Source organism: Chelon labrosus (genome assembly GCF_963514085.1).
Source record: "Chelon labrosus genome assembly, chromosome: 15".
NCBI classification, from domain to species: domain Eukaryota; kingdom Metazoa; phylum Chordata; class Actinopteri; order Mugiliformes; family Mugilidae; genus Chelon; species Chelon labrosus.
The window spans coordinates 24,531,803-24,554,291 of NC_140348.1; the positions used below are offsets into that span (position 1 = coordinate 24,531,803).

Below are 22,489 nucleotides of genomic sequence, written 5' to 3' on the forward strand. Positions count from 1 at the left end.
ACCAATACCTGTGAACTCAAGTTGAGGCTGACTAGTCTCTAATAAAAAAAACAGAAACTAATGCTGCGCAACAATGAAATCTATATTCTTGACCTGAATACATATGCTGCGAACACACAGCTCATGTGCTACATACTGTGAGCTGCAGATATGTATAGCCTGTATAAAAACAGGCAGCAACTCAGCACAATCAAGAGTATTTAAAGGAGAATTACCGTTTTTTACAACCCGGACCTTATTTCTGCCATAAAATACGATCGTTTACTCACCCATATAACTTTGGTGTTATTTGTCGTTCAGATGATATTTACATCTGCGTATATCCATATAGTGGGAGTGACTGGGGCACCAAAACGCAGCCTCTAAATGACGCATTATCTGCCGTGAAACTCGTTCATTTCACCAATATTTTGTTATGATATGCTAGTGCTATTCCCCGTTGAGTCTGGAGTTACCTGTTATCTATTTGCGGACATGCAGCGGTTTGTTGTTCTTTGGCCAGCTGTTCCTCTCTCTGCCTCCGCATCCTCCTTTCAACGAGCTCCTTATCCCATATACTCTGGCTCAAAACGGTAAGGACGTCCATCATAAACAAAGTCGTCGTCCACAACCTCAGAATCGGAGAAATATTCAGCCATGTTGCAAAAAACTAGCGGTAGCAAATTACAGGTAAACAAGCTGCACGGGGTGCACGTGGCGCTCAGAGATGACATCATCCAGGTCAAATCTACAGACTACCAAATGATGATAACAGGTAACTCTGGACTCAACGGGGAATAGCACTAGCGTATCATAACAAAATATTGGTGAAATGAACAAGTTTCGTGGCAGATAACGTGTTATTTAGAGGCTGCGTTTCGGTGCCCCATTCACTCCCACTATATGGATATACGCAGATGTAAATATCGTCCGGACGACTCCAAATAACACCAAAGTTATATAGGTGAGTAAATGATCGTATTTTATGCCAGAAATAAGGTCCAGGTTGTAAAAACAGTAGTTCCCCTTTAATAGTACCCCCACAGCGTGTTGTTAGATGGGATAGTGTAGCCGGGTTATTTCTCTGAAGCCTTCTCCGTGTACAGCAGCTAAAGGTCAAATAACTTTCATAATGTTTTCTGTCATGTTGCCTGTGATGTTTGTGTTGCCGTTCAGTTCCTACTGTTTCCTAGTGTTCCTGTCTTGGTTTTGGTCTTCAGCCGTTTTTGGAGTTGTGTTTCTTGGATTTTACCTAGCTCTGGATTTTGAGTTCTCAGTCATTTTGCTTCCTCTGCGTCCTGCATTCGGGTTCTACTTCACCAAAACCTAACAACGTGGTTCCTAGGGAGTATAAGGCTATGTGCCGTCAACCTGAATACGTTATGACCAATTTCTGAACAATAACGTGTCTTTTAAAAGAAATGGTGACGATGAAAAAATTATCGGGAAGAAATTATCAGAGGTGACTCTCCCTGGCAGTGCCATGAACGTCACATGCTAACATTCCTGCTAGATTCGTGTGCATGGCTGAACAAGCAAGTCTCCATTAAACATTAATTGGTAATAGAATACCACAGATGCGAATGGCAGTATGAGCTTTGTGCAGTGTGGTTAGTTCCTGCTATGATATTTGATATTTAGAGTATGATAATGATATTTACGTGTCAAAACCTGAACAATAACATAATAAATTTGGTTCGACTGTGTTAAGAATTAGTAGATCTGATCAATTTAGTCTGTTTCGTCTAGTTCATTAAAACATGGCTCCACAGTCAACACAATAACCGAGCCATATGCAATGGATTTTACACTGACCTTTTACCTTCAGCTCGGAAATAAGATCATCTGCACCTGTATAGATTACTGGAAGACTGGGGAATTACTGGGAAATACGTGTGCTGGTTATAATGATAACCTGGCACACACAAGTGTTATCTGGCAACAGGATGATGTTCATGATACTTGTTGAAACTCGTCATTCTTTCAGCTGCTGGGATTTTTATAAAGAACTATGAAGGAAACAGTGTGGTGGGAAAATGTAACTCATACACATCAGTCATTTTGACATCTAAAGATGTTTATGGATCAAATAATTTCTTGCAACACTAATAAAAATTGCAAGCAGCGACGGGGCTGAGGGCTGTTTTACTGTCAACAGCTTCCTCTGCTCGTTGGTACATTAAAAAGTTTTATTAACTATTGGCAAAACTTAAATGAGCACATTGTTTACACAACTTACTGCATTTGATAATACACAATACACAGTGCTTTTTATTGTCCGATAGATTAGGAGCTCTCCTTCACACGTATACTGTGTGTGAAGCTGTAGGTGAAGGTTAGGGTCGCTTCCGCTCTGGGTTTTGGACCACATACAGGGCGATGGTCCCCTCGTCTCGCTGCCACTGGTATCTACACAAAAGACCATGCATTTGACAGGTCAAACCACTATAGCGCCACGTCTGGAAAGACAAATTTGGTCAAACAGTCTGCACACTGAGTGGAAAGGTTTTAGCCAGTTAATAATCTTGACTTACTGGCTCTGCTCGGGAATGAGTAAACTGTCTCCTGCGGAAAGTCTAAGTTCCTGCTCATGCATGGTTACCCTTGAAGATCCCTCCTGAGAAGTGAAAGATTTCAGATTAGATGCTGAGTAAGCAGAAGATTCAGTCATGTTTGCAGAGAGACCGTCCGTTTAGACATGCTCTGCAGGCGTACCAGTTGCCAAATCCACACGTCATTTTGGTGTACCGACGTCTCCGTCAGGCCAGCTCCAAACACCATCGCCTGTTGGGGTCACAAGGAAGAGAATCTATATCAGCTCCATCATCATCATAACATAAATCTGTTCCTGTTGGAAATTTACAATCGTAAAACTGGCTATATTATACTCTCAGTTTTACTTTGCAGGATTTTCATTTAAAAATTCAGCTGCAAGACTAGTCGCTAGGACTGTTAACACCACGGCAACTGTCTTTGAGTGTATGTGTTTGTGGAGCTAACTATGTAAATAATAACCATCACACACTTCATACACCTTATTAGTCAGATTTTGGAAAAACTGCAAGATTCTAGTTTAGCTCACAGTTTGAAACGTGGCATTAGAATAATCACTTCATACAAAGAAAAAAAATATTATAATAAAGATATAACATTAAAAGACAGAAGCAAACAAATGGACAACACCATTTTCTCCAATCTCTAGTTGTTCAAAGACACTAGCCAAGCCAAGTTTCTGATGGGTAACACCCACAGTTGTTCCTATTTAAACCTCTCTAACTCCTCCACTAGTCCTCCAGAACTGAAGAGAGAGACTCTACAAGCCCAGTTTTGTTTCTTTAACTCTTTTGGATATGTTTTAAGATCTTAAAGGCTCATTCGCTGTGGGACATAGACGCCGTAACCTACGTACGTAACCTACGTACGTACCCTACGCCGGTGAAAGGTATTTATAGTTGTACCTCATCAGTTTGGTTCGCTCTGCCGCCCAAACGCTAGTCGGCACTGCGTCTTTTTTTGTCAGTCGGGTTCATTTCTGTTTCTACTTCCTGCTTTAATAATGGCGACTGAAACTTTCGGCAAAATTTCACCAAAGACGAGTCGTACAAATGTTTGTATCTCAGTTAACCTGAGTTAACCTCGATGTGTACTGATCCAAAACAATCAATTCAAAAATTGCAGAGATGGAGAAACAGCTTGAAATGCTAAAGAAGAAACACGCTACTACCAAGCGGACCAATAACAGCTCTTGCGGTCTGCGTCGCCGTGGCGCGTATAGTTACATTTCTTGGGAGGTGCACATCACGCTACGGGTCTGGGCCATAGCTATGGTGTCAAATTGACACAGAAGCTTAAACTGCCTATAAGTCTGAACTAGTTTATTCCAATGACCCACTATCTGATTTTCATTAAAAATCCTGAGCAAAAAAATAAAAACTGGGAATACCTCCGTCTCAAACTGAGCTCCAAACATGCTGATGGATCCGTTGCCCAGCAGCGGCCTCTGTTTGTCCAGCCAGGCTTTGAAGGAGAAGGGCGACATCACGTTCATGGTGTTCATGTGGAACGGGGGCTCTCTGAAGATTTCATCTGTGCATACAAAGATAAACATGTCACCATTTCAGAGTTTACAGTGACTAGCCTTCTGACTGGTCACGAAACCCGTATCAGTATCAGTGTCTGAATAACTCACTCGGATCAGGCTTTCCTGTTTTGCACTGCTTCGACGCCATGAACCTGCAAGTTAAAAGTCAAGCAAGCCAACAAAACTCACGTTAATAAAATTCTCAGATCCAATGGAGCATGTGTGTCGAGGTGAGAAGACGTCTTACTCTTTAATTATTGGCACCAGTTGGGTTCCCAGGTCCTGACAGTAGAACCACTTCTCAAACAGAATATCAGTGGTGTTGTCCACATAGTACCTGAAAGCAACAACACACGTTAATGTTAGAGCTGCTATGAGTACAGCATTAAATTCTATGGCTCATCTGGGCACAGGTGAAAAACACAGACTGGGTTTTGTCACCAGGTTCTTAGGCTGAAAATGCAACGATGAGTCCATGTTAGGACAATCAACATCAGCAAGCAGCACCTACTGTATTTTGCATTGCATCATTCTCCAACTATATTTAGGTTTTCATGGTAAATGTTTTTCACACTTTCAGTTTGTCTACATATTTCTGGATATGTCCTGTCCTCTATTTCCTGCTATTTGTCTAATTTAGAAGAGATGAGGAAAAGGCAAGATTTTCAGCAGTTAACCTCAGACAGTCAGTCTCAGTCAGCAGCCTCCTCCTCTCCACCACCAGTCCCACGGTGTTGGCCTGTCTCTGGGGGGAGTGGGGGATCCGAGCCGGCAGCAGAAACATCTACAAATGGGGTAAAGATAAGACAAATGAGACATCATGTTCTCGTCCCGATTTTTCAGGAAGCGTTAAAAGACCAAATGAGTGGTTTTAAAGATGCACACCTAAATGTGGTGATACTGTGCAAGTATGAATGTAACGTAAGGCTAAAATGCAAAAACAAAAATAAATAATTAAACCTCACCTCTCCCTCTTTGATGTGCACGTCCTTATGTTTGCCATTTTCGATCACCTTCAGACACATGTCCCCCTTCAGCTGGTAAAATAACTATTTAAAACAGAGGGTGGAGGAAAGATGAGGGACAGTACTGGGTTACATGCTAATATCAAAACGTGTGCATGCGCTGGGCAGTACTCTTGCATATTATGCATGCTGAGTTGCGTTGTGGATAATGCGGGCGCCAGGAGGAAGAACGCATGTCCGTTTTGCAAGAACTGTATGATGAGATATGAGCCTTTTAACACACAATCGTAAGGGTTCAGAAGGTGTTAGACATTTGGCTGCAAAAGGCTTTTTTGAAGGCTGTGTGCTGTTTCATCATGAATAAGGATGATTTATGAAGTGGTGCAGGTAATGGTGGAAGAATCACAAGTAAGTATAAAAGTATGCAAAATTGGATGTGTCAGAGTTCCCTTGTTATAAATAATACATCTGGATTAACAGTCCTGATGCGTTAACATGCAAGCAGCGTTTAAATATTATAATTATTCACTGTCTTAGAATGAGTTTTCATTTGAGTTTAAGAATTAATCTGCTGTAAAGTTACTAGAAACTGCAAAAAGTACAACATTCCCCTTAAATACAGTGAAATACAGTGGAGTGGAAAGTAATACAAAATTAACTACAGTACCTTTGAACTGTGCATATGCACTTAGCTTGTGTGTAAACATCCATACACCGCTAGCTGCAGGTGGTTTGCCAAAAATAGAAATACTTTGAAATCAGAGGAGCGCATCTGTATCAGAGCCAGTGATTTAGCTTCACGGAAGACGGCGCTATCACTTCTTTATCGCGCTTCAAGCCTAGTTAGCCATCACCAAGCTCAGCTATTCATTCAGAGAGACAATCAATTCACATACCTACCCCGGCAAACGACTCGGCTAACCCTAACCTTGAGGATATGTCTTATAATTGACCGGCATCCCTCTTGACTAGCCTCTTAACAAGTGTCGCTAGTCAATAAACATTTCACATGCCTCCCTAGACTACCTACTGAATATGTCACTGACATGCCTTAACCTTCATTGATGGTTGATGTGGTTGATTTTATTTAGTTTTACTTATCTTATTCTCATTTACTGCATATATGGAGACGTCAGATCTTGTTGCTAAAGGCCAGGAAAGAGGCCGGGAGTTGGACGACTGTTTATTGCGCCTCTCTAAAGGTCATAAGAATGAGCTCCAGTGTTTGTATATTGTTCAATAGCACCCACAGCTGTTCACTGAATTGTGACCAGCAACCCTAGGTCACTAGGTCACTAAAATACCTTTGGCGAATCATCCGTAAGGAGACTGCTTATAATGTGTAAGCCAGTACAGTGAGCAAGATAAGCAAGTTACGGCTTGCTCTCCAGTATCACATTGCGTTGATAAAAGAAGAAAGAAGTGGAGCAGCTGGCTTTCATAAAGATAAGCTATTTTCAGACTCTGGATTTTAGAGCTGCCAGTTTGATTGAGGTTGAGTGGTCTGTGAGTATGATTGGTTGAAGAAGTTGGTAGCATGGTGCAGAAAAGGACCAGAGAGCCAGAAATGCAAAATAAGCTGATCAAAACTCCAAGAAGGTTCATGTTTACTTCTGAGTTACAGCCTCTTTTAAGTGATTGTCAGTCGACACACTCTGGCACTATGAACTCCTGACAGTCCTGACAGTGAATGGCTCCCATTACAACTAAAAACAACTATTTGGGGTCGCCTGCCAAAATAATTTCTCCAGGCATTGCAACACTGTGGTGGAACTTGCCCTGTCCATTGGGAGATCATGCAGTTTAACAGTGGGAACTGAGATCAGGGGGGAAGCTTTAAGAACTAACGTTTGTATTAGATAACGAGTGTCATTACCCATTAAATACACGCGATCTCATTTAGAAAGACTAAATCAATACTTTTCTCTCTCACCTCCTCCCCTTCCTCTATGTGATAATCCTTTCTGGTATTAGGACCTCCAACAAACATGATGAGCAACTGGGAAAAGTGCCTGAAAAAAAAAAAGAGGAATTAAAGCGTTTCCTCAAACAGTTGAGCTTTTCTAACACTAACTCCACATGTCGTGCTAATATTTGCATTTGCAAAGAAGAACACGTTGAAATTAAACAATTACACACATTGTTTACTGTCAACGAAACACTCACATGAGCTTGTTGCAAACCGGTGGCAGAAATGCATTTTGGTTCTGTGCTATCCAGTTGTCAACATTCACCAGGAGAGGACGTTCGCTCATTTTTTCAAACGGTCCGGGCTTAGGGTTGCGGTGTTAAATCTCAGTGACTAACTGACCTCTCGCTCTTGTTCTTGTTCTTGTTCTTGTGAGTGTTAAAAACATAATGACATTGAAAGTCCAAAATGCAGAAGTGGGCGTTAAGTCAGTCAGTCAGTCAGTCGGTCGGTCGGTTGGTCGGCCGGTCGGGGAGGAGCTCCGGGTTCCAGACAGGTGAAAGGTTCCCAGTGTTGTCATAATAAGTGACTAAGTGAGGCCCGCACGCTGCTGCTGAAATCCACTGAAACAAGATAAAGCTTCCTGGAAAATCAGTATGTTAGAGAGCAGTGTTTGTTTTTTATCCAAAGATACATTTTTATGGTGTAAAATAACAGAGCACCTTTGATAATTACATTATAAAATCCTTCCTTTCTATCATTACACGGAAAATAGTAAAACTGCAAAGAACTTAATAAAGTGGGGGTCATTTGCCGTTTAAACTAAAGCTCAAATAATTAATTTATTTTACACCGGGTGTAATGATTTAAACTGCCCATTACATGGAGCTGTTAATACAAAAGCTCTTCTGTGCCACCCTCCCTGTGCTCAACTGACACGGCTGCCACCTTGTAGCCCGAGATGAACCTCACCCCCCTGAATGAGAGCGGGGAGATTTAAGGATACTGCAGACCAAACCAAAAGTGTATTCAGGCATTTTTCCTTGCCACAACATGTCTATGTGGGCGGACCAGTGGTGTGTTGGTGGTTAGCACTGATGCCTCACAGCAAGAAGGTTCTGGGTTCTAATCCATCAGCCGACTGGGGCCTTCAAAGTTAGGTTCATTGGTGATTCTAAAATGGCTGTAGGGGTGCATGTGAGTGTGAATGGTTGTCTGTCTCTCTGTGTTAGCCCTGCGATAGACTGGAGACCTGTCCAGGGTGTACCCCGCCTCTCGCCCGATGACAGTTGGGATAGGCTCCAGCCCCGCCCTCGCAACCCTTCACAGGACAAGCCTGCAAACCGTGTAGCCTGACAGGTTATTATAAAAACTATACACATACTGTACCATCTGGTTTTCTATCCAACTTAATATCATTTGATTAACTTTAGTTTGTGTCTGTTATTTACAGCGTTTTACATAAATTTATTAAAATATGAATATACTCTAATGAGGCGTGAATTAAGTGACGTCTAGTGAATTTTAGCTGATAGTCCAGTCTCATTTTCAGTTTAATAATATAAAATAAGAAGACGGAAATAACGGCAGGTAAGTTTAATGAATAAACTGAAAAATGCACTTTATTGCTGTAAAAGGTTAGATTGTACTGTACTCTTCAGTTCTAACTGTTTCTTATCTCCAGAGTGTTTATCAGTCGTAATAAACACATTAGATTGAATAAATTAAAATTACATCTGTCATTTAACCATCAACTAACCATTTTGGTTTTATACCTCTAAGATTCATCAGATTTTTCTGTGGGGATAGATGCAGATAGCTTTATAAGCAAAATATTGAGCAAAAAACAATCAATGATAAAAACCAAAAAGTGGAGCTGCAGCAGCATCATCTTGCTTTTTCTGTGAGGATCTGTTCCCTGATGGACTCATTCATTTATCTCATTCTTTTTCTGTAACCTACCTCTGGAGGGTCGTGGGGGCTGGAGCCTAGCCCAGCTGTCATCGGGCGAGACAGGGTGGGGTCCACCCTGGACAGGTCTCCAGTCTATCTCAGGGTTAACACAGAGAGACAGACAACCATTCACACTCACACCTACGGCCAATTTAGAATCACCAATGAACCTAACGAGCATGTCTTTGGATGGTGGGAGAACATGAAAACTCCACACAGAAAGGAACCAGTCGGCCATGATGGATTAGAACCCAGAACCTTCTCGCTATGAGGCATCAGTCCTAACCACCACACCACTGTGCCGCCCCCTGATGGACTCGAGACTACATGGCAACAGTAAGCACAACACAGCAGTTCTTCTTTTCTGACATGAGGCAAGTTTTGTTTTGACATTGTTTTGGGACTTTGATGCATTTACACAGTTCCACGGACGAGGTTTGGGCAGTTTTGCTTCCTCAAAACGATATCCCACATCCTCCACCGCTTTCATACTGACTCATACACTTGTAATATACATGTTCAGTTTGATTTTTGGCATTTGATAGCGAGATATTGTTACATTGTGAGATTAAACGGTATTCTCAAATCCTTCATCCATCCATCCATCCCTAATGAAGAACACGTCATTTGCATGTGTTGAGAGGAGCTTCTTCAGTGAGCAGTTCCTTCCTTCCAGGGTTAGATAAAAGCCTGCTACCAATAGACCAAAACATATCAGAACTAGACATGATATAATATTATAATAGGGGCCGACTGGTTCCTTTCTGTGTGGAGTTTGCATGTTCTCCCTGTGTCTGCGTGGGTTCTCTCCAGGTACTCCAGCTCCCTCCCACCGTCCAAAGACATGCTGGCTAGACTCATTGGTGATTCTAAATTGGCCGTAGGTGTGAGTGTGAATGCCCCGGCTCTCGCCCGATGACAGCTGGGATAGGCTCCAGCAGACCCCACGACCCTTAACAGGAACAAGCGGTTACAGAAGATAAATGAATGAATGAATGTCTGTACTTGTTTACGTACTGTTTTTATAGCCTGTGCTGCTGTGATTCTGTAAACTTCCCACAGTGGGATCAGTAAACAACTATCTTATCTTATCTTTTCTCAGCATTCCTTCTATATTGTCAGCTCTCAGGTCTTTTGATGTATTGAAACTCCTCTGCAGCCTCAACCACTGTCTCCACTTTTCCTTGTTTACCCATGACAGCTACATGTACACGGGTCATTGTGCATCCAATCAAGATGTTTTCCTCAAAACACTGCAGTTGTGATTGAAGAAACGGTTGCAGGGATGCGAACTATCCTAGCTGAAATCTACTTATGTCTGCTTTGGGTTAGGTCTATTTGTATCTCATTGGCACTCAGGTTTTAGTGAAGCTCTATCAGCCTGTCATTACACTTATATAGATATCCCATACTGCCTCCACATATGACGGCGTATCAACGATCTTCTGTCTCTGTGGTTTATTTGCATGTTTCTCTTCAATATATCCAGCACTATGCTAATCTCCACAGTTATGGCTTAGCACCCTTATTACATTTACCACAAGCATGTTCCCCTCCACATTTTAATACAATAAAACTATCCTGTATTATTGCATTAATTTTATTTCTTTTAACCTCAGAAGGCATTATCTTCTCAAATCCAAGTAACACTGTCAAATATCAGATATGATGCCACTTTTTGGTCTTTATCAACTTTCTACTGGGTATCTATTTCTTGGACATTACCAGTACTAACATTTAAAGATAACTTTTAACTTTGCTACCATACCTGCTATCACCCATCAATGATAACCAATTTTATTTACTCCTGATATTATAATTAATTATTATAATTATGCATTTTTATTGCTTCTCTACTCTGACTACCTGGATGAAATATGACTTTTATCTTAACTCTCAGGCATCATTAGGGACATTTTTGTGCATTTGGACAGATTATTCCTCTTCATCTGGTCATCATTTTGGCTGTGTTGGTGAATGTGGCACAATTTTTTGTAGCAAAGTCTCTCTCTACACAAAGTTAATGACTGTTTTTAATATATTTTTTTATTAAGGACAAATATGTCTGCTCCAAAAACTTAAATGATTGATATTTGTTTCTGCTTTTTTTATGCATAAATATTTTAAACCACTTCAGTCACTTTACAAAACTACCAAGAATTAAGTAATTTTAGGATTTTAACCCTTAAATGCCAGTTTGATTTATTACTGTTGTTTTTTTACAATAAAACAAAAAACACACACACAAAAAAATGTTATTTTCAGTAAAATTAACGTTGGGAGGTTTCAAATCAGTCTGGGATATGACCAAGATTATCTAAAATATTCACTATTAGTTTGACTAAAATATTGATTACTAGTTTCAGATTTAAAATTTACCTTAGCGGACAAAAATGTCCCATTAACTGCCATCAAAACCACATTTCTTTAATAATAAAAATAGTCAAATTTGTTTAGAGATTTCTGCAGAAAAGGGCAGAAAAAAATATCAAAAATAAAATAAAGCTTTCACAGCAGTTTCTTGAACGTGGACATGTTTGTCCTTAATGACTCAAGAGGGTAGCAGATTAAACTGATGCCCCAGTTCGATAATAAAGCCCCATTCTTCCTGTTTGTCAGCATTAGCACTGCCCTCTTTAGCATTAGCTCACATCTCTTAGGAGGTAGGCCTCGGACTAGCTCTCTTCCACTACTTGCTTCGGGCCGTGACTATTTCATTTTTAATTTTGTTTGGCTAAATGCCACAGCTCCCAGCCTGAACCATAACCTCCCCCCCCCCCCAACCCGCGATATCGTTTAAGTGCAACCCTGGCGTCACATTGTGCTACAGGTGGTGGGGTAGCATTCCGGAGCTAGCTGCGCTGCTAACGCGGGTGCTAGCGTCGTTAGCCTCGGCAGCTAAAGGCCTCGGTGGTCACGTGATTTGGGGCGGTGCGTCATGACGTTGGTTGCTGCTCAGCGTGTTGCATGAAGCCCCCCCCCCGTAAAAAAAAACACCGCTAGCTTTGTAGTTTGGAATTTATAAACTCCTAGCACACATTAAGCGCATGTTTAGCCGCTAGCATCCAACGCCGCCGCGCGTTTTTTTGCGGATGTATAAGATATGAATATTGTTTCGGGTTCACGAGCCCAATACGTTATTGTATAAGAAGTGATTCCGGTTCAGTGGGAAGGTTTGAACTGCTCTCTGGAAAGTGACCATTGTTGTAATCAGGTCGAGGCTGTTATCGTTTCCACTTGCTGACTTTCCTGGTGTTTTTTTTTTTTTTTTACGTGTTTACGGCAGACAACAGTGCAACATTTTCAGATTGTCATGAAAGAAATGTCAAGGTAAGTCGTGCATGCAACACATTTCCCACTTGTGAACGTTTTTCGGTCGCGTTTGAGACAGTCCTGAAGAATAGGCTAAATGCTAACGTTAGCCAACTGTCACAACAACCAAACAAGGCCCGCGGTCACCGTTGCCTGGCTAGCTAGCTTTGCTCGCTGTCGAGCAGTGGCTGCAGCGTAAACGTGCCTCAACAGCGAGAATAATTCACAGCTGTGTGTTTTATTTTGCAAATTGTCAACTTTTAATAGAGCACAACCGGAAAGCGAGTAATTACTTTAACCGTTTCTTCCGTAGCAGCCAGCTAGCGCATGCTAACTCGCTCCCAACCTGTTTGTAGACTCTTAACGTTCGCCTCCATCTGTTGAATAGTGGCAAATTTAAAAAAAAGAAACGTTTTGGTGCTTTTTTAAAATTTGCACACAAATATGGAATCGATTATAGTTTTATATTTTTTTATTACTATTTTGGAGTAACGTATATTGAGCGCATTGTTGTCAGTGGATTGTTTACACATGAGTTCGCGGTAATAGTAGGGGAGTAGTAAACGTGCAGCGGTTCACGTCTTGTCCATTTATTTAAATACAGGATTTTAAAATGAACGTAGTAACGTTAGTTGGCGGGATGTTGTAGTATCTGTGATTTCTTGTGTGTTGCGCCTTGCTCCATGTCGTGTTCCTCACAGCACCATGCCTGGTGGGCAGCAGCAGCCTCAGAAACACTACGGCATCACCTCTGCCATTAGCCTTGCACCCCCACGAGAAATAGATCACCAGTACACCAAGAAGCTCTGTGATGCTATGAAACCTTTCGGGGTGTTTGAAGATGAAGAGGAATTGAACCATAGGTGAGGAACATCATGTACAATTATTATTATTTTTGGTTTGTTTACACCGTTATCAGACATGTTCAGAATCACCTGTGATTTAATGAACTAGTCTCAACAAACACCATGTCTACGTTTCTCCAAAATGATTATGCACTCATTTGACAAAACATGAATACGGTCCTGCACCAGATCTCCCCTTCGTGACTGTTTGAAATGTTCAGCTTTTGTTGAGAAACTGTGTCAGAAACGTGACAACTCAGCTGCGAGGATGTAGTTTGTGGTGCCGTTAAACTGGATTCAATTAAACACTAAACTGTTTCCGTTATTTAGCTTAGAACACTGACTAAAGTGGGGTTGTCAAAATAATAGAAACATGTGTCAGTACAACACAACACAATACATAGCCTGGTCGTTACCATCCTACGTTTCTGCCCGAAATTTGATTGGTCTGGCACGGAGTCTGGCCAAAATGCACTTCTGCAGTTCCCGTGTAACCGCGCCAATCAGCGAACAGTTGAGTGATGACGCGGAACTCGCTTGCGAGTTGCTTGTAGTCCAGCGAAGCTTGTAGTTCAACAGCATAGCAACAATGGCGACGGAGGAAGAGACGCTAGAAGCCATCCGCGAAGTTGTCTCAACTCTCGGGAGCATCACGGAATTAAAACCAGAACAAGAGGCGTGTCTTGTCAATTTTATAAATGGCAAGGACGTCGTAGCTCTCCTTCCAACTGGCTTTGGGAAAAGTTTGATTTATTTAACTGGAAGCGGAAGTGGTAAGCGTAAGAGCCTGAACTCCGGCGCACAATATACGTCATTACCAAACGTTGCTGATTGGTTAAGGGAACTCCAATGATTTTAAACCTCAAAATAAGCATCCGCCCGTTAGGGAGACAGATTCCTATTACATTGGGCCAGACTAACGTGCCAGACCGAAATCAAATTTCGGGCGGAAACGTAGGATGGTAACGACCAGGCTACTCAATACAAGCCACAGTCTCCAAAACTGAAAGCAGAGTTTAATCAGTTTTTATTTCAACCCTGTCAGCCTCAAGCAGATGGGTTCAATCACGATTGTTGCTGTTAAAAGGGATTTTTTTTTTCCTTTTAGGCAGTTTGTATTGTTATTGATGTTGTAAACAAATGCTGAATACCATAACCTTCATGAAGATGAGATTAAGTGCAGGACTGTTATATAAGAAATGCATTCACAAGTCTACCTAATGAACTGTCAACTGTGTATATAACTGAAGCTTAAACGGACACTTCTCAACGTCCGAAATATGACTGTTGTCTCCACTCTTACTGTGTGATTGTCTGATTGTAAAAGCTGTGTTTCGTTTCAGACTTGCAGTTCTTGGGAAGTTGAATAACTTTGTTAAAGAATGGATTGCAGAGATCAGTGAATTAAAGGTGGGTTCTGCCGCGGTGCTGGATTCTCTTTGAGTAAAAGCTTTCCGAGTCGTTAATAGTGGCCGTGGGCGGCTGTGGGTCAGGCACTAGAGCGGTTTGTCCGCTGATCAGCGGGGGCGGTTCGGTCCCCGGCCCCTCCACATGCCGAAGTGTCCCTGGGCAAGACACACTGAATCCCAACACTGCTCCCGATGCCAGGCGAGCACCTTGCATGGCAGCTCTAATGTCATCGGTGTATGTGAATGAGAAACTTTGTAAAGCGCAGTTGAAAGACGTCATATTAGTGCAGACCCTGTATTCAGTCAGAAACACCTTCTGCTGTTGTGACATTCAGAAGAAAAATGTCATACTGACTTTAATTATCCGTGCTTCTTTCCTCTTTTCAGAACCTTCCACCCTCAGCTATTAGCTGTGTTGGAGGCAAGATATTTACATTTGGTTCATACCGACTTGGAGTTCACACAAAAGGTACGTGTAGTCGTTGTTAGTATTTTAACCACATGAGTGGAATCCCTGATTAGAAGTTACCTAACATTAAACATCAATGTAAAGACAGAGGCAACAGAACATTACTGCCACAAAGCGCTGCACCCTTTTCCAGGCGGGCGAGCGTCATTGTTTTTGAACAGCTCAGTTTGACCCGACTACACTAAAGCACATGCCTGGTATTGTCATATTCGTCTGCCATTGATTGTTTTTGAAAAGACCAGTTTGGGGGGTCAGAAAGCTTTTGTAAACGATGGCTTATGAACTGAAGGCATCGGTGTGAATGTGGTCCGTTTAAGAAATTCTTTTAAGCAACAAAAAAGTTGAAATGCAAACTATTATTCGTGACTCTGGCACTGTGTGATCAGACTGTTGCAAGATTGTGAAAAGATTAATATCGCCATTGGTTTCAGATATTTGTGGTATTTCAACAATACCCGATAATGTTGGCACAGCTTGCGTATGGCTTTGCTTTTAGCCAGCTGCTCCACAATGCTCCCACACATCCGCTTTCAGGCCTGACTGTGTGCTCAGAGTTGTAGCTTCTGCCATGTTTTCAACCTCTGTCACAAATGTAATTACTTCTCTAGATAAGTGGATTTTATGAATCAATATCAAAAAATAGTGCTGACAATGGGGTGTCTGAAGGCAAACAGATCCTACAAATGAATGACTTATTCAAAAGCCAGCGTTGATTTCTCCCCCCGTGTGCCCTGACATATAGCACCCTTCTAAAAGTAGGTCGAACAAAGTGTCAACAAGGAACTACTGGCAGTTTTAAGTCCGTTACTACTCCGCAAGGCGAGTAATTTGTTCTCACTCCTCTGGCTGCGAGAGTAAGAATAAAGTTAGTCTTGGCCAAATAATTTATACTTCACGAGAAACTTAAGTGCCCAACTCCGATCTCTACCCAGGAGAGGTTAGCGGTCACACTGCGAATATTATCATCAGAGCATTTCCCGCTGTTCTGCATCAACCACTTCCAACTTCTGACCAATCGCAGAATAGCAACCGGACACCACACGAGAAAAAAGTTCTGCCCTGTCGGCGTGTGTCGAAAACAAACTTTGAGAACTCCCAAACGATGGTGACGTCATTTTGTTCTCGCAACCTTTGACGCGAGAAAACATTTCTCTCTTCTCGCGCCGTATGTAACAGACAGTCTGTGGTGATGACAGCCGGAGGAGGTGTTGTGAAAGACAGACCAAGAATTTTGGAAAGTTGTCTGCCATTTTCACAACTGTTTCAAACGATGACCTCTGGTTCTGTCTAACAAACCATCTGACACGTTAGTTCAGAGGGTATAAATGATGATTAGTTCAGTAGTTGAATAGTCACATTACTAAACATGTCTGCTGTGTGGAAGTACTTGAAAGAAAATTAAGAAAATCAGCCAGAAATTTTTGAGATTATGCAATGTGTATGTTTGGCAAGGTGGTAGCAGGAGATTGTTGTTCAATGCCAGCAACTTGATTTGCCACAAAACCAAAAATGGAATACATTGAGTACACTCAGACGAAGGCTGCACCAAAACAACAACAAAACCTGAGTGTAATAAAAGGGGGAAAACTACTTAAGACAACGGCAAGGTGAAAAATATTATGAGGGGGTTATGCAGTTTTTGGCGTTGGATTACGAGAACATTTATGGAGTCGAGAACATAGGTTTTCTGGAGTCGATACAGACACATGGTGCGTATGTGATCTAAGAGAATACAGGCAAGATGAGAAAAGCCTTTATGAATCTCCAGGGGAGGAAATATGATTTATTTAAGGTCAGATTGAGACTCGGATACTGAATATTAAAAGATCGGTATCATATAGGACAAAAAATCAAAATGGATCGGGACATTCCTAGTTCTTGTGTCGTCCAGTAGTTAGGACCTACCTAATGTGGTCCACTGAAGGACAACCAGTGAACAAATGGTTCGGGAATAGTTTTAAGAGTTCAAGGTGTTGACTTGACCTCCAAATTCCCTAGATCCCAGTCTGCTGTAGCATCTGTGTGATGTGTTGGGCCTTATCTCACAACTTAGTCCATGGCCCAACAGCTCGGAGGCATTTTTGGCTGCGTGAAGCTGACTCACATAGTATTAGGCAGGAGGCTTTAATGGTGTCCAGTTTTCATTTACACTGCAATACATGGTGCACACGGAGCTCACGGTCAAAGTTGTCTTAATCACACACACATCTTTAATCATGAATTCTGCGACTTGTTAATTCAGTGTTCAATGGAAGTCATCAACCGTTCAATGTATTGACCAACACGGATTTCAGTGACTGAAGTAACTGCTTTTTACAGGAGCTGATATTGACGCCTTATGTGTGGCTCCACGCCACGTAGAGAGAAGTGACTTTTTCCAGTCTTTCTTTGAGAAATTGAAACAGCACGAAGAGATTAAAGATCTCAGGGTAAGTCTTCCTCATATTTTCTTTTTTATTTTCCTTTTGTCCCAAGTTTGTTATAGCTAATGTTGTTTTGTGTGTATGTGTTCCTAGGCTGTCGAGGATGCTTTTGTACCGGTCATAAAATTCAAATTTGATGGCATTGAGGTGAGTTACTTTAAATGTCCAGTGTTACATCTCTTATTTGAACAAGTTGTAAACTCTCCTTATGGCACAATCACACTACAAGCAACAAAAGCTGCAACTCGGTCATCGTTGCCAGTGAAATTGTTGCAGAGCTGCTGGTGGAGTGTCGTTCCGTTTGTCCTCAACGACGAGTTTTGGAATCGGCGTTGTCTGTCTGTGTGTGTATGCATATGTTTGGTTGGCGTGTCAGAGGAGCAACAACAAAAAAACAAACCTGAAGCCAGCTCAGCTTTCATGTTGCACGTCTCACCAGACACATAGCAGCAAGTGTCGGACGTCAGCTCGTTGCCTCATAGCGCCGGCTTCCATTGAAAAGCTGTGGCAGCTTGTCGCCCTCTCACTGCTAGTGTGAACGCATCATCGGTCTGTAATCTTCCTGTTTACTTCTCAGTGTCTGTGCAAAGAATTATGGTCAGACTTGTATATAAAATGTTCTCAGGTCAAAACAGGTGTGATGGTTTAATGCAGGGGTGTCAAACTCATTTTAGTTCAGGGGCCACATACAGCCCAGTTTGATGGGTCAAGGGGGCCGGATCAGTAACACGATAGCGTATTTACCCATAAATAACGACATCTCCAAATGTTTCCCTAAACCCCACATTTATTAGGACAAAGAAATGCAATTTCTGTTTAGTTCTAGGTCTTTTATTGGGGAAAATTGCAGTTAATGTCTTCAGTGTAATTTTTGCGCTTCGCAAATTCATCCCGTGGGCCAGATTAGACCCTCTGGCGGGCCGTTTTTGGCCCCCGGGCCGTGTGTTTGACACATATGGTTTAATGCAACAGGTCAGTGGTCCACTTTGTAATTTGGGTTCATAAAAACTCAGATAAAAGATGACCATAAGCATTCTTTCAGTATCTGTCTATATTTTGAACCTGTGTGCACTTCCATCATCTGTTTTTTTTTGGCTTGATTCTTTGGGCTTGCTTTCAATTTTTGAGGAAAATGAGGTTTAGTGGCTTTCGTCCAGATAATGATCAAAAATCATATGTATTAATTTGTCGGCTGCAGAATCCACAACATTAGAAATAGACCTCCCTGCTAATAGGATGAGCTCATGTAAGCGTTTCATTTATTCATCTCTGCTGTCCTGTGCTCCTGTCTGTCTGAACAGATTGACCTGCTTTTTGCCAGACTGGCCTTACAGTCCATTCCAGACAATCTGGACCTGAGGGGAGACTCCATTCTGAGAAACTTGGACATTCGGTGTATTCGCAGCCTTAACGGTTCGTTAACGAGCAGATGTAGTAAAATTCTTTTGCTTGGAGCCATTTTCAAAAACGACATTGCTGTGATAATTGCTATGAATATAACAAGCGTTCTAGTTTGTCACATTTGCAGCCACAATTTTGGTTCGGAGGTTCAGATATTTTCTGTTTCGTTTTTTTTTTTCAGGCTGTCGAGTAACCGATGAAATTTTGTACCTGGTGCCAAACAAAGAAAACTTCAGACTGACGTTGAGAGCTATTAAACTGTGGGCAAAACGTAAGTGTTCTTCAGAGGCCCGGTGCACTTTTACTTTGTCGTATTTTATTGATCCATGTGCTCAAGTTCTGATTATTAACAATGATAACCCCAATGTCCGTCAGCTTTAGTGTGACAAGACAACATATTTGTCTCAGACCAATAATTTTAACTTGTTGGAATGTGTCCTGTTGCCGCAGGTCGGGGGATCTACTCCAACATGCTGGGGTTTCTGGGTGGAGTGTCGTGGGCCATGTTGGTGGCCAGGACCTGCCAGCTCTACCCCAACGCTGTGGCGGCCACGCTCGTCCATAAGTTCTTCTTGGTCTTTTCCAAATGGTGAGAATTTATCCCTCTCTTGACTTTTCTACTTTTACTGTCCTCTTCCACTTGATGGCAGCATTCCTCAACTTTTATTTTGTATACTGCTTCTCACTTTCCCCCGCGTTTTATCTCATTACATTTGTCACTTCCTTCTTGTAGGGAATGGCCGAATCCTGTGCTATTGAAACAGCCTGAAGACAGCAATCTGAATTTACCCGTGTGGGATCCTAGAGTGAGTATGATACCTGTGTTTTGTTTCCTCAGTTTGATAACGTTGTTTTATTTTTTTGCACGAGTGTTTCTGTGTAGGCACAGAAACACTATGTGGACAGAGCTGTAAAAAGTTTCTTGGTGTTTTTTTTTTTTTATTTTATTTTATTTTATTTTTTATTTACCTCTACATCTATAGTGGAGGTACATTTCATTTATCTTATTCTCCTCATCCCTCTGTCCTCATGTGACCATGACTTTGATCGGGTCCTCCATCATGAGCTTCAGTACTGTTCACTCTGCTCGGAGGAGGAATCCCAGAGCAGCTTGGAGCAGGAAGACTTCCTACGTGGACGTCTTGCTTGTTTTTGTTTTTTTTGTTGTTGTTTTTTATCAGATAGTCCCAACCCTCCATTAGCATTAGCAACAGACTAGCACAACTGCTCTGGTACGTGTGTTTAGGTCAATCGGACAAATGCCAGTAAATATTTAACGCCCAAAGACATTTTTGTCATTTGTCCTTTAATCCCTTCCTGCTGCGAGTGTCTTAATAACTTCTCATGTAAACGATAGAGAGGAGAACTGAAGAAGACCGTTGAACTTTCCTTCAAAGTACACTGAACACACTGTGTTTGATATAACAACAAAAATAAAAAATAAAAGCTTTCACTGAGTGTTGTTGCTCCGATATCATGGTAAATGATTTGTTGGTGCTGAAAGAATGTACAGTTTTTTTTAATGTACACATGGTTCTTTATAAAAATAGAAGAGGGATATATTTCACTTAACAAAACAACAGCATCTATATTCCTCTCTGTGGCGAAGTTGCTAATCGTTTTTTTGCATTTGTACAATCTGCATCCTTGATTTTGTTAAACGAGCGACTTGTTTCGCGTGGAAACTAACCGTAGAGGCTGGCATCCACACACCGGGGGCTCTCCATGTGTTCCATGGCCTTTTTTTGACTTTTGTCTTTGTTCATAAATCTACGAATCCCAAAGCTCCCATATGCTCCGCTCCCTTAATTTGGGGGGGAAAAAACAAAACTCTAGCTGATGTAAATGCTGTGTCATGTTTGTGTCCCTTCAGCAATAAATATATATTATTAAGTGTCTATCGGTGTCTCTTGCTTGCTAAGAACTCAGCTGAAAGTACAGTTTTAGACACAGTTTTCAAAGCGTAGACTAGTCCCGAGACATTCAAGAGAATCTGCTAAATACCAAGTAAACGATGAACTGTATTTTTACAGAAAGGGTGCCTACGGTCCGTCCTCACACTGAGTAGCGGTATAAAACAGACTTTACATCTACATGTATGTGTTTGATTAGTGTGTACACAGTAAATCTAGGTTTGTTACACTTGTGTTGACGCTTGTGATGCAGCTGTTATCCACATGTAGTGTCAGAAATGAGGTGATGTCACCTTGAACCAAATTACAAACGAATGACTGGAATTCATAAACCGCAACCCCGAGCTCAAGCATGACGTTTGAGAGAGGGGCTTACATCTCTTTTCAGAAAGCGTTGCTTTGGTTTCTCTGTACCCACATTGTTTGAAGCAAAAAATGCAAATGAGAGAAAGGTGAAGTCCGTAAAGTAACTTGGGGTGTGCTCTGTGTTTTCTTTGGTTTTATGGTGCAAGCTAGTCTTTCATCTTTGTGGGTAGAATGTGTTGACAGGTGCTGGTAAAGACTCATTTATGCAGCGAAACCAAACCCTGTCCCCTCTGTGCCGTGTTTTTCTGGTTGTTTTGTTTGTTTTAGGTGAACCCCTCCGACAGATACCACCTGATGCCGATCATCACCCCTGCGTACCCCCAGCAGAACTCCACGTACAACGTCTCCACGTCGACGCGCACCATCATGAGCGAGGAGTTCAAATTTGGTGAGGACTCGCTCGACGCCGTTAGATCCCCCCAGAATGCGCCAAGTCTAGCCAAGTTTATTTGTTTTTTTACATTGTGCTTTAGTTTTTGTACAGGCGGCAGTCCTGAGCTGAATTATTTAACCTAACCGGTTTTGTTTGTTTGTTTGTGTCGTCATGATCAGGTCTCAGCGTCACAGATGAGATCCTTCAGGGCAAAGCAGAGTGGTCCAAACTCTTTGAGCCGCCAAACTTTTTCCAAAAGTACAAGTAGGTGGATTTACTTTGTTTTTCTTCATAAAGAATATTTACAGTTCTTCAAACAACTGGGTCCATGATAAAAGTCTTACCGCTTTTATTAACAATTGTTGAGTTATGTGACAACGACATTTTTCGCGCGCTGTGTTCGAGCAGCGGAAAATAACTGATGCAACTTCTTTTATTTTCCTGCCATCTTATTGTTTTGAGCATTTGGTTTGGGCACATCTGAGTCATCCTGACTGTGGTCAGAGAGCCGGTGAAACGTTTCTCCCACACACACACACACACACACACACACACACACACACACACACAGTTCAAGCACCACAACTGTTTTTTTCTGGTAGCGCTGCACTGCTGGTGCTACATTTGACACCCATTCATTTGCAGTAGTGGGATTGTTTAGGGTTAACGGTCTGGTGTGCGCGTCGAGAGAGAGAAAGTCTTGATCGTCGAACGCCATGTGTGCGCTAGAATAAGGTTGTTTCAGGTGGTCTCGGCGCTGTTTTCAATCATAACTGTAACGGCGCTAAGTTGTCTCCAGTTCTTGTTTCTGCATTTTGACTTGGTCTCTGATGAGCCAGATCATGTTGACTAATGTGTTTTGTTGTCTTTCTTGCTGTAGGCATTACATTGTTCTGACTGCCAGTGCGTCCACAGAAGAAAACCACTTAGAATGGTGAGTGTCAAAGGTCAAGATGATTACACACACATATCTGTACGGTGAAGCCGCCTTCATCGTTCGCCGTCTTTTCAAACTGTATTACATTCACTTAGTGACTTGCCGCCCTTGTAGGTGGAAGCCTGTTGCTGCAGCAGCTCTTAATCTTTTGTAT

At 41.8% G+C, this 22,489-nt stretch overlaps 2 protein-coding genes across 4 annotated transcripts; one reads left to right on the top strand and one right to left on the bottom strand.

Annotated features, from left to right (window-relative positions):
* Positions 1 to 1,785: 1,785 nt before the first annotated feature.
* On the bottom strand, positions 1,786 to 7,280 carry haao (3-hydroxyanthranilate 3,4-dioxygenase; the record flags this gene model as incomplete). The annotated part of the gene is made up of 10 exons (XM_084561254.1): positions 1,786 to 2,388; positions 2,514 to 2,596; positions 2,695 to 2,763; positions 3,923 to 4,065; positions 4,169 to 4,212; positions 4,308 to 4,397; positions 4,738 to 4,844; positions 5,026 to 5,109; positions 6,959 to 7,037; positions 7,192 to 7,280. 10 exons carry the CDS (start codon positions 7,278 to 7,280, stop codon positions 2,316 to 2,318), a joined length of 861 nt encoding a protein of 286 aa, XP_084417380.1. The 3' UTR covers positions 1,786 to 2,315.
* Positions 7,281 to 11,930: 4,650 nt separating this feature from the next.
* Positions 11,931 to 21,246, top strand: papolg (poly(A) polymerase gamma; the record flags this gene model as incomplete). Of its 3 annotated transcripts, XM_084562447.1 has the most annotated exons (11): positions 11,931 to 12,217; positions 12,901 to 13,062; positions 14,388 to 14,454; positions 14,841 to 14,922; positions 17,242 to 17,351; positions 17,439 to 17,492; positions 18,647 to 18,758; positions 18,928 to 19,017; positions 19,197 to 19,335; positions 19,480 to 19,552; positions 19,819 to 21,246. In XM_084562447.1, exons 1-11 carry the CDS (start codon positions 12,201 to 12,203, stop codon positions 19,963 to 19,965), a joined length of 1,053 nt encoding a protein of 350 aa, XP_084418573.1. In that variant the 5' UTR covers positions 11,931 to 12,200. The 3 variants fall into 3 exon arrangements, with proteins under 3 accessions (XP_084418573.1, XP_084418574.1, XP_084418575.1); XM_084562448.1 differs by having other exon boundaries at positions 19,480 to 19,938; XM_084562449.1 differs by lacking the exons at positions 19,480 to 19,552; positions 19,819 to 21,246 and having other exon boundaries at positions 19,197 to 19,339.
* Between the last annotated feature and the right edge of the window lie 1,243 nt (positions 21,247 to 22,489).